At 40.4% G+C, this 12558-nt stretch overlaps 1 protein-coding gene across 1 annotated transcript; it reads left to right on the top strand.

Annotated features, from left to right (window-relative positions):
• Positions 1-257: 257 nt before the first annotated feature.
• ALDH8A1 (aldehyde dehydrogenase 8 family member A1) lies at positions 258-11568 on the top strand. The gene is made up of 7 exons (XM_069851894.1): positions 258-485; positions 4588-4735; positions 5110-5265; positions 6569-6718; positions 7276-7532; positions 8324-8485; positions 9879-11568. Exons 1-7 carry the CDS (start codon positions 348-350, stop codon positions 10329-10331), a joined length of 1464 nt encoding a protein of 487 aa, XP_069707995.1. The 5' UTR covers positions 258-347; the 3' UTR covers positions 10332-11568.
• Positions 11569-12558: the final 990 nt, after the last annotated feature.

Genomic DNA, 12558 nt, shown 5'->3' with positions numbered 1-12558 from the left:
TTGAAAAAACTGGTATAGGGAGAAATTTCTTGTTGAACCATTCTTTTTCTCCTCTTCTTCAGTGCTTTATTTCCTGTAGACAGAGAGGAGCTGATTTCTAACAGCTAAGATGATTCTGCCTCCTTGCTTCACCTCCTAAAAAAGAACCAAGTGTCGTAGATGTAGTAATTTTTCCCCTACTTTCCTGTTTTCTGCTGTTGCCAGGGTTCATTCCAAGTCGTGAGTGATCAGTGCTGGAAAGACAGAGAGGGGGAGGAGTTCAGATTCACTGTGCAAATACCTACAAAGCCACTAATCTAAATCAATGCCTTGCAGAAAAAAATCACAGATGAAGAAAGCAGCTAACAATGGCTCACTCAACGGCTCTCTTAGTACTGGAAAACTTTATAGGCGGCAAATTTGTTCCTTGTTCCTCCTACATAGACTCCTATAATCCATCCACTGGAGAGGTCTATTGCAGAGTGCCGGACAGTGGCAAAGAAGAGGTGAGTACTACCCAAATGTAAAAACGTTAAACACCTAACAATATTTTGAGCGGCAGAGGCTGAAGGTGAGAGAACAGAAAAACACTGAAGACTTTAATGCTTATAATGAGTAAGTTCTTGATTATTGTAGTATTGTGTAATCTAATGCTGCGTCATTGAATACTGTTATTTTTTTACATGTTGTTGTTAGAAAGTTACAGACTGGATCCTAGGATGGTGTAAATTAACAGTTTCAGTAATTTCTGTGGAGCTTATTCAGCTCACATGGGAGGTGTCTTATGCCTAAGTTAAAAATAAGGCTTAGACTGGCCCGAAGTATAAAAAAATCTGTAAGAGAGAAAAGGACTTACTAGTCTGTTCTCTAAATAAACTTAGAAGCACTGTATAAAATTAAGTGTATTCTCCCTTAGTGTCTTGTTAATTTGCAATTGTTGTTTAAAAGGATTTTTGGCTTGCTGACTCTTCCCTGAAGATACTAAAAAGCTTTCAGACCTCTCTACTTTTGGTATTAGCAGTTGGATATTAAGCGCACGTAATGAAGTGGCTGTGATGAGTGTACATTTCCTTATGATGTAGTGTGTCTTCTGCATGAATGTAATGTTTCCTAGTCCTGTGGTCTCTAGTGGAATGAATGTTTCCCTGTGCCTTATATGTGTTTAGATGTGAATGGCCAATGTGACATTCATGTAGGGAGCTGCAGTTTCATTGATGCTACTTTGTAAGGGACCCACAAGTATGTGTCCAGCATAGTTTTTGGATTTACTGAAGAGAGAAATGACTGGAAAAGCTTGGGTGACGGAAAGGGCTTGGAAAATATTGCATGCAGTGTATAGTATTTTAAGAGTGTTTTTTTAAAACAAACTGCTACTGTTTGTAGCTGTTCCCTTCACTTGCACTTCACTTCTGCTGACAACTTTTTGCTTCTCTCAGCAGAAACCTTTGCACTGTAATTTCAACTGGGTAAATATTTGCTAAACGCTGATGCCCAAAGGTTAAAGAGTAACAGGTTCGGTTTGCTAGAATACGTCTGTGTAAGTTCACTCCAACCCTAATTATGCCTGAAAAGACTTCTCTTTGATGTGCAGGTGCAAATCTTCCTGTTCATTCATTTGAAAAATTGTTAAAATGAGAGAGATGTGTGAATGCCAGAGCAGTCTAACAAAAGTAGGCTGCTGGCCATTCTGGAGGTATAGTTCAAGTATACTAAGGAGCAATGGCTTTTCTCTTTCAGCTTTCTGAGTTAGAGGTTATGCATAGCTGCAGGAATCTAGTTCAGGCATCTGTGAAGTCAGAGTGTGCCTTACTCCTGCCTTTAGACAAGTCTACAAGGAGGTCAGGCTCTGCAGAGATGGCATCTGCTGGTAACTGATGGAATACACTGCGAGGGAAAGTTCAATCACATACTGCTTAGAGGGTATCCAGAGATATCAAAACAAACATCTAGACCCAGGTTCAACAAGGAACTTGGGATGCTGATTTCTAGCAAAGCTCAATAGCCACTTTAATTTTTTTCCTCATTAATTTTAGTGACAGGTTAGAAGGCAGAACGGGGATGGGTAGCAAATCTGTTGCTGACTCTAGAATTTAACACCAGCTGCAGTGGCCATTTCTGCCAAAACACTGCATGTTTTTTTTCAAGGGTTAATTTGTTCCCTCAGCTGGATATCTTAAGTTCCAAATAGCAGCACCAAAGCAAGCTGATCAGGTGCCCTTCATCTCCAAAACACAGGCTGGTGAGGGCTAATGAGTCCTGGCAAATACCTCCTTAACAAAAAAAAAATCTCTCTTTAAAGAACCTTGCTCCTGTGCATCATCCCCTGGGACAGCAAAAATTACATCCTGAGGGCAGTTTAGTGTATTTTGGTATCAACCTTCAGCAGTAGGTCTGGATTGTGTGTTCTTTCTCTGTGTCTGTTTTGCGCAGAAGACGAAAGCAGAAGGAAATGTTTCAGACACACAGGTTCATAGTTGAATTCTTATGCATGTTTTCTTTGTGGCTCAACTTTCTTTGCTGCTTTTTGCTAGTCAAACTAAGTAACTGTTTAACTTTTTTCTGCTCTCTTACTTCTGTACAAATCTCTCTCCTTTCTTTCCTCTTGCATATTTTAGATCAATCTACTGCCACTTAATTCCTTCCTTGCTAATTTTCTTTTCTACTCTCTGTGAAAACGCAACATCTTCAGAATTCACTGGAGGTGGCTTTAATTTCACATCAGCTCTCTCTTGAAGCACACAGCACCTGGTGGAAAATGCCACAGAGGAGACAATAGGTGAGAAGCAGCACAACAATGGCACCTAATGACAGGAGGATGGAAGAACAAGTTAATAAAGGCAGTATGGTTTCAGAGCAGGTGAACCTTTTCAAGGTAGAGTGCCATCCACGCCTGACTCACTCAAGAAGGTGCAGTTCCCCTTTCCCAGGACTGCTTTGGTCCTGCTCCAGCTGTTTGGTGGCTGACAGCTGCCTGCTGTTGGCACCTGAGCAGTAGGTCATCAAACTACAGTTGAAAAAGTAGAGTCTAGGCTTCTGAAGCATGGCTGTTGATCTGTGTGACCTTGTGCAAGCCGGTTTATTTCCCATCTTGACCTCTGTACCAGTATCGTTCTGGCCCTCAAACTCCGATCGTTATTTTCAGGGAGATCATAAATTCTGATGTGCGTGGCTGGGGGAGGGAAGGGGCAGAAGATTTTTCACCTTCTTGAACTTGGGTGTCATTGTTGTTAAAACATCACTGGGGTGTCTATAAATTATTTTGTGATGTTTTTTATAACACCCACCATGATCTGAAGGAACAAACGTGGAACTCAGTTTTGAGGAACTGATGGAAAGGAACATTCAGCGACTGCACAGAACCAGCATGTGGCAACATTAGGAGAGGCCAGAATGATTTGATTAATATTGCATCAGCATCCTCCTAGTTATTGACTTTGGCAGATTTCCAAAAGCTGAATAAAGTTCTAAGCAAAAATTATGGGAATCTGTCGAAGAAAGCTTTGGCTAAAAGCCCACCTTGATGTGTACATTAGACTTTGGAAGCAATAGAGAAGTGATAAATAGGAAGCAAAAATTGGGAAAAAGGACAGTTAATTAAGGTATGGAAGGATGTTGATAACCATCTTTAGTAATCTGAGATACTGGTAAACATGAAGAAGGAACAGCTTATAAATCAACAGATGCAGGTAACTTCTGTTTAACAGCCCAGAGGAAATGACTGATGGGAGAAAGCTTTCTCCTGTATGTTAATCCTTTGAAGGCTGGTCTGCTTCAGAAAAGTGCTGGTAATCTGCCACTATTCAGAAAGGTCAGCCTGAAAGACCATACAGCAGTTATGTATTATACATCTGAGGCAAAGGACTGACTAGTATGCATCTATATAAATGTAATATCTTTCATATCTGTAGACTTCATTAGGTATCTGATGAAAGAACTATCTAAACCCCAAGAGTTTAGAAAGGAGCCTTTTTTTTTTCTTATGAGAGCATTAATGAATTTCTAACTGTGATCAGCTAAGATTAAAAATTTTGAGTGTGTATTCTGTAAATATATTCTTTGTCCTTGCTTGAGCTAGCCAGGGGAAAGGGAAGAGGAAATTAAAGTCTAGCAGGGCATACACTCTGTTCCTTCTCCGACCCCTTACTTCCAGCATTGCTCAGTGTGGCTGAAGTTCCATATTGTGAGGCCTGTGGATGTTTAGACTGAAGCAGCATTTGCATTTGAGAGATTCTTGCACTTTCCCCCATGAGAAATAAGATTCTGCATGGGTTTGGCCCATAGCAACATGCCAGTTGACCGGTCCGTCATTTCCTTCAGGCTGGAGGGATGCCCACAAGTTGCTGGAATTTAAAGAACAGCGAGAGTTACAGTGACAGTTTCTCTTGTAGGTTAGTCTATTTCAATAATACTTCTTGAATTATGGGACAGTGTCCTTAGAAGGTGAAAATGAAGAAGCTATCAAAAGTCACAACCCTAAAGTTGTCTTCTCAACAATGTGACCAATGTGTTATTAGAGTCTCAAATATTAATTCATCTGCTGGTAGTATGATATTCGTTCTAAGGCCTTTTGTTAACATTCTCCATTCTTGTTTCATTTTTTTTTTTTAGGTGGAAGCTGCTGTCAAAGCTGCCAAATATGCCTTCCCAATTTGGTCCTCAAAAAGTCCATTGGAAAGATCTCAGATCCTGAACAAGCTGGCAGACCTGATTGAACATGACCTGGAAGCATTTGCACAAGCAGAGTCAAAAGATCAGGGTAAACATTGGAACTGTTGATCTCAAATACAGTGTGTCTTGCTGAATATTGAAATAGAGGATATGGTCCAAATTTTAAGTATGGTATGAACTGTTTGAGCAAATTGAAGTCACTGACTTTAGATTCCTGGGGCAGTCTCCTTTTTCAGAATTGCTGACTTTGACTTAAGTTGTTAGATATTTGGAATGCAATACTACAGGGGAGCTATTTTCTTTGACTATGTTTTCACTACGCTAACAGTTTCATTGACTGGGCTGACTTGGGCTCAAGACAAAAGTAATTTCCCCAAATCCATGCAAATCAGCTTTCAGAGCAGAGTTTAAAGCACTGTTTCTGCTCATGATAAAACCACAATAAGCTTGTTTTTGTTTCAGGAAAAACTATTACATTTTCTAGAACAGTGGATATCCCTCGGGCTGTGTACAACTTCCGATTCTTTGCCTCCTCCATCCTTCATCACACGACAGAGTGCACAGAGATGGCAACCATGGGCTGTGTGCATTACACTTTGAGGACACCTGTGGGAGTTGGTATGCTTCTCCTGAAATGCTGAAAAGCTTGGCAGAGTGTCTGCCTCAGCAGTGGCTCAACAAAGAGAGAGGATTTTTGAAAAGCGTTTACTGTCTCTGGATCAGGTGCTAAACAATACTAGTCACATGAGCAGCTTTATGTAAAATCAGTTATGCTCCTTCATAGTAAAAAGAATGCTCACGTGTCTTAAAAAGCATCTGTTTTAACCTGGTAACTCTCACTTGCAAAATACCTCTAGTGTTCTGAATGTGTGTTACTGCTATGGATCAGTGAGGCATTCAGAAGCATTGACCTGCTGCTTCTGTGGAGTGAGCCAGTTCCTCCTCACTTCTTGGGGAGCAGTGGTAGCTTGAAACTGCTTTTAGATGAGGAAGCTGAGCTCGGCCACTAGATGCTGCTAGTGCTTCAGGAATAAAGTTACTGTTGGTGGTGTAATGTTTCCATTTTTAAGTGCTTTATCTAAATAAATATGAATATTCCACATTTACACTTGAGTTTTTTAAAAAATAAAATCATCTAACTTGTAGGACCTATTTAAAAGTTTTTGTGAGCAGTGGAGAACATGAGTACTTCTGGTAAAATTACTCTCGTAAGGAACAGTCACTTACTGCATTTGCTCCATCAACCAGCATGGCTTTTGTGAACAATCACACCTAACAATTACAGATTGGTTTTCACTACTTCCTCTAAGTATGTAAGGTGGAAGTATTCCCAAAGGTAATTACTGAAAAAATCCAGGTCATTCAGCAATTTGTGGAAATAGCAGTTTATTCACTGATAAACTTGGGCACTCATAAGGAAGGTTAAAATTTACCTGGAAAATATGGAATGTATGTTATGCCTGTTCTTTTTTCTTTTTTTCTATTAAAACTGATAGGAGAAGGGGAGCTCTAAGCAAGAGAAAGCAAGAGTGGTCTGGACTAACATGCATTGCCTTAACCTGCTGTTGGCTAACACGGAATGTTACCACAGAACAGTTGACCTGCATAGTTTTTATGGCTGACCTCACATTACTGTTCCTAGAAAACACCAAAAAGCTGCAGAGAATATAAGATTCTGCCCAAAAGAAGCGGCAAAACTTATTCAGAGGATGTTGCTGGCACCTTTAGGATATTTGAAGAAATCCTTTAAAATTATCTGCCTCTGAGAAATGTTTCTAGCTGCAAATTTGTTTTACAATTGTCTGGAAATAAAAGCCATAGTCAAATTCTCTTCATAAATGTGATTTGGTGTAGGTTATAGATTAGAGAATTGGATTTTTCAGCAGACTGAGTTCCTATCTTTTGTGGATTTGTTTTGTAGCTGGTTTAATCAGTCCCTGGAATTTGCCGCTGTATTTGTTGACCTGGAAAATAGCTCCTGCCATTGCATGTGGAAATACTGTGGTTGCCAAGCCAAGTGAGATGACATCTGTCACAGCCTGGATGATGTGTAAACTCTTAGAGAAAGCAGGTAAATATCAGGATGGTAGGGAAGGGGAATACTTGCCTTTGCACTGTTTGGGTTTTTTTCTGTTGCAGAAGTCAGAGAGTGCTCAAAGAATTAGGGGAAGACTGCTGTAGCTGAATGTTGCACTGGAAAACAAAATAGCCTCCCCCCCTCTCCTGCACTCGACTTAAGGATGTCCTAAGTCTGTGGTGCCATCAGAGGAACCATGAGGGCGTAAGAGAGTGAGGGTCAGCTCTGAATGACTGTGTCATAGCTGTATGTGGTGCACTATTAAGGAAAACTGGGAGGACAACTGCTTCTTCCCTGGATGACTGAGAATTGAGTCTCTAATGATGGACGTCAGGCAAACTTGGCTGATCAGTGGAGTTGATTTTATCTTTTAACCCATGACCTCCGAGTTATTAAACATTATGCATTTCAGCTACTATGTAAGTTAAAGGTCAGTCTTTGTCACCCTAGAGCTACTAGTAATTTTCTAACTTAAGAGACAAAACACAGTGAAGTGAAACCCACAGAGCAAGGGAAAGAGTACGATGACTGTGTGCCTTTCTTCTCACCAGGTGTGCCCCACGGAGTGGTGAATGTGGTGTTTGGAACGGGCGCCAAGGCAGGAGAAGCTCTAGTCTGCCATCCTGACGTGCCTCTTATCTCCTTCACGGGGAGCACGCTGACAGCCCAGCGGATCACAGAGAAAAGTGCTCCACACTGCAAACGGCTTTCACTGGAACTGGGAGGCAAAAACCCCGCAATCATCTTTGATGATGCTGACTTGACCCAATGCATCCCCACGACCGTAAGGTCCAGCTTTGCCAACCAGGTGCTTCCCATCTCTGTAGCAAATAAACAGTTTGCAGCAGGAGGTTTGCATGTGTCAGAGTGAGTGTGTGTGCATGTGCACAAGCCTTTGGATCCAAATACTAAATTGTCAAGGTCTGTTTGTCTGTGTTCTAGGCAAACTGTAAATAGAAATTTTAAAAAAAAAAGCATTATTCCACAAGCAGGGAAACAAAATGACAAAAGGGTTTTTCCATCAGAAAATAATGAGGTATCATTATCGCTTTCAAAATAAATATATTGCTTATCCTTTCAGAAAGCAACTATTTTAAATCTCACCTTGCAAGTAAGTGGAAAGCTTGTTGATTTGCTGTAACTAAATCAGGAGTCTCGCCCCAAAGTTCTGACAATGTTCCTCTTCCCTTATCATACCTCAGGAGACATCACCAAAGCCATAAAAGTAGGGGGACAAATATTCAGAAAAATAGCTCGGTGTCAGGAAGGGACTGTCAGGAAATGAAAGTAGAGACCATTCAGAATTGGAAACGGCATTTCCTATGACAAGTGCTGAAGAAGAAAACATGTAACCAAAAAAAATCAAATTTATTTGCATTAGTGAGTGATTATAAAATCCCATTATTGCTGTTTTGTCTTTCCTCTCTTTCTCCTTTTTAATCTGGGAAAAATCCTATTTTGCAGTGTTGGTGAAAGCAGTTTGCACTCTTGAGGATACAGGGTCACATGTCTCATTCTGGGATGTGACTCAATACTCATCAATAGTACAACGTAATATGAACTCATGTTGTTGTTTTTCTTGTTTGTTTCTTTTTATAGGGTGAGATCTGTCTCTGCACCTCCAGAATCTTTGTTCAGAGTGGCATATACAGTGAGTTTTTAAAGAGATTTGTGGCAGAGGCTAAGAAGTGGAAGGTTGGGAACCCCTCAGATCCTACAGTTGATATGGGAGCACTAATAAGTAAAGAGCATCTAGAAAAGGTATGTGGAGTTTACATGATCTCATCTATTTCTTAGAGGGCTAGGAAAGGTGATTTCAGAGATGTGTGGAAAGGACCATATCTTCTACAAGGTTAGCTCTGAGGGATCATGATGAAAAGCAGTATAAGGCATCTTTTTGATAAGGTTTCTGGTGCCTGTGGTCTGGGGTCACATGATTACTCCAGAAAAATAACTTCCATGGGTAAAGTAATTTAAAATTATGAGCAATAATTTTTTTCCCATTAGAAGTGAAATAATTCCAAGTGCATAAATCTAAATCCTGAATTTATACTAACCAATGTAAGACTTAAGTGACATTTTCATGGATTTTAATATTGCATTTTCTGACATTGATTATTTGCCTAATAAGGTAGTTAACAAGGTAAAAGTTTTATTATTATATCACTGTCTAGTAAATTCTGGGAGTACAAGACAGTTTCTTAGGACTGCTGGCAGTAATTTGGAATTGTGTGTGTGTGGAGGGAAGCTGAGATGGTGCATAGTTGCACAAAATCTGCTTTAGTGGCTTATAAGAAAGGAATTTTTATGGTGTCAGGCAGAGTTCAGGAGAGCAGATGCTCACATCCCAAAAGACACAAGCAGTATAAGCAAGAAGCAGATTGAAAACTGCAGAGTGAGAGAGCAAACCAAACCTTTGCCATGCTTCCTGACACCTCAACAGTTTCATCAGGCGTGTTCAGAAGTGGAGTGGCAGAAACATTTCCTGAGGTCCAAGGTCTGTTTCACCATAGAGGACTTCTGAGCCTAACCTACCAAGGTGCTTAAAAGAAGAAAAAGAGAAAGAAGCCTGGTGCTGTCTTTGCATTTTTTCCTATAGTAAGAGAAAACAGGCAATGATTTCCAAACAGTAGATCGATAGCATGTTGTATGTGTTCAAGACAGCATATGATAGCAGCAGCCATGGAAACAGATTTTATTATTTATTGATGAGATTTTCTATGGCATTTATGGCTTCAGCATCATAGTGGCATGTAAACATTTAACAAGCCTGCAGGTGATGTAGGAAAATATTACTGATACCTTTGAGTAGAAGAGTGAACTGTGGCATGGAGTATGTGGGAAACTGCCTGAGCTCCTCGAACAAAGGACAGAGAGAGAAGCTATGGGACCACTTGTGTTTTCATCAGGGGCCCTACCGTTTTGAGGGTCAGCAGTATTGCCTGCTGGGCTAGTATGTATTTAAAGAGAGAAAGATTGTTTTACAGCAAGAAGTACACAACCTTCCTTTTACAGAAATATTACAACAAAAGCTAGGGAATGACCTCTGTTGTTGGAGATATTCAGGGGCTCCTGTTGATGTGCCCAGACTGGAGTGGTGGATTCTCAGATTTTGGTGTCTCTTAGCAGTAATGTTTTCCTGCTCCTTCCCTAGGTAAGAAGTTATGTGAAGAAAGCCCAAGCTGAAGGAGCCAGAGTCCTCTGTGGGGAGGGAGTGGATTCTTTGGCTCTCCCAACTGGCAACCAGAAAGGCTATTTCATGTTGCCCACAGTTATTGCTGAAGTCAAGGATGAGTCCTGTTGCATGCAAGAAGAGATCTTTGGTCCTGTGACATGTGTGGTAGCATTTGATACAGAAGAAGAAGTGATTGAAAGAGCCAACAGTGTGAAATATGGCTTGGCAGCCACTGTGTGGTCCAGCAATGTGGGACGTGTTCATCGGGTGGCACAAAGGTTACAGTCTGGACTGGTGTGGACCAACTGTTGGCTTGTTAGAGATCTGAACTTGCCTTTTGGTGGGATGAAAGCCTCAGGCATAGGAAGGGAGGGAGCGAAGGATTCCTATGAGTTCTTCACTGAGATCAAAACCATCACAATAAAGCACTGATATATCAACAGAAGTATTTTGGGGTAAAATAAATGACAGTAATTTGCGTTACGGTAAATGGCTTTCTGGAACACAGGCTGCTATTGTGGCTATCTTTTCTTGAGCTTTGGTCAAGTAATATCAGTGGTAGCTAAAAATAGTCTTCTTAAGTGCTAATGTTGAATTCAGCCTTTCATGTTAAAAGAGAAGATCAGTGCAGACTCAACAACCAACTCAACCCAAGCCAGATGACTTGCTTGTCTTATGGATCCTAAAGCATTTTGAGTATTCCTGTCTCAAAAACGCCTCCCTCTACAGCAGTTTGGAGAAAGAAATATATATGAATGTGGACCTGTGGTTGGTGAATTACCTTGAGGGACAAAGTGACAAGCATGTTTTGAGGCTGATATTGTAATGGGAATCAGCCCATTTCTACTATAAGCACTTACCAATCCATATTGTGCTTCATGATACCGGGCAAGGACTAAATGCTACAGCACAATGAATGCCTAAGGCAGTACCTTTAATCTGTTAAGTGATATTGAACCAAGGAGTCATGAAATTCTCATGATACTCAGAGACAATAAATGTTATAATTAAAACCTGTTTTACGGTATCATCCTAAGATATTCTCCAACTACTTTGAAATTACAGACTTTAGTCACTTCTAGGCCTAAGTGATGGTGTTTTTCACAAACCTGCACAAAGATTTGACTACATCAAGAACAGCATCATTCTTCACTAATAAAGACTGGAGGTGACTCCAACTAACTGACAACTAACTGTTGGAAATGTTCATCACAAAAATATAAAACCGCTGGCAGCTTTTCCTCATTCATTTACAGAGCTTTTTCTTAAAACGAAGACCTCTCAAACTTGTTCACCAAACAAGAAATAAAATCGGATTCACTTCCCCAGCCCTGCTCCAAGATGGCTATGTTGCTACTGAATTTTTACAGCAACCATTTGTGATTTGGTTTTCAAGTTTTGAGTTGAAGTTCAGAGGAAAAAAAAAGGCTGCATGGAGTTTCATATTTCATAAATGCCTGTATTCTGAGAAGAGCTAATAAGTCATTGGGATATTTTTTCAGGGCTGTTGGGGAAAAAAGTAAAGGCAGCTCTAAAATACAAAAAACTAATGAAAAAAACTATTACTGATGTGACATTAAAGTATGGAGTAGCAAATCGCTCTGCTGCCTCTCTGCACACTGAAAAGAAAATATATAGACAGATTTGGGGTTAATAAAAAATGCAATTTTATTTTTTGTGGCTTTTATAACATTTTTATGGGTATGGAGCTATGATATGCAGGGCTGTAAGACCTTGTAAAACTGATGCAGACAGTCTACAGGAGTCTCTAGGCCTTGAATCCATACATTTATTTTGATATTTCTAATTAAGGTAGGTTTTTTCATAGTATAACTTTTAAAAATAAATTTTCCAGAGAGGATTTATTTTTTTTACAGCGTTTGGCCAAGCTAACACTGAGATTGGCACTTTTCTTAGTGAAAATCAAAATGCCACCAGGGTGTCTTGAGTTACAGTTGCAGAAAGGCGGTCTTTTCTCTCTCTCTAAGTGCTTTTAGGTGAGAGGAGTCGCTGGAATAAATAGTGGTGGTGGAGCCCTTACCTTGTGCAAGTCATGCCAGGGACTGCTTTAGAGATTTTAGAGTGGTGGATGGATCCCACCTTTCCTTTTCCAGATGTCACTCCAGAGTGAGCCGCTCAGCATGAACATTTGATAAGTGTCTCCTGAGTTGGCTGAAAAGCTGATTTTCTCTTTCAGAAGACTTTTTGAAAACAACTTCAGAGCTAAGGCCTGAGCATGTGATGAACCTTGAAATCTCTGGATCCAACCGAGTTGTAGGGCAGATCTACCAGGCAGGTTGTGACCTTGGTCATCTGATGGATTTGGTACAAGAACCCCCAACCAGAGATGAGTTGACAAAATACATAAAAATGATAGGCTTAGTGAATTGGTATATTCTGAAGAAACACAAACATATGATATGGTTTTATTTTAAAAATCTGTCTAGGTCTATTTAGGACCATGTGGTGGCAGCAGAACCACCTGCTTTCAGTTTTTTTACCACCACCACCCCTCCCATCCCCCCGGCCCCGACCATGTTGTTGCGAGGGGAATGAACAGCTGTATCTGTGTATGTTTCATGCTGACAATCCTGTTTGGGAGAGAAAAAGAACCCAAAAGCTATAAAGGGCTTCATTAGTTATATGGCCAGGCATTTTC

Source organism: Phaenicophaeus curvirostris, chromosome 2, assembly GCF_032191515.1.
Source record: "Phaenicophaeus curvirostris isolate KB17595 chromosome 2, BPBGC_Pcur_1.0, whole genome shotgun sequence".
NCBI lineage: Eukaryota > Metazoa > Chordata > Aves > Cuculiformes > Cuculidae > Phaenicophaeus > Phaenicophaeus curvirostris.
This window is presented reverse-complemented; position numbering and strand designations above follow the sequence as displayed.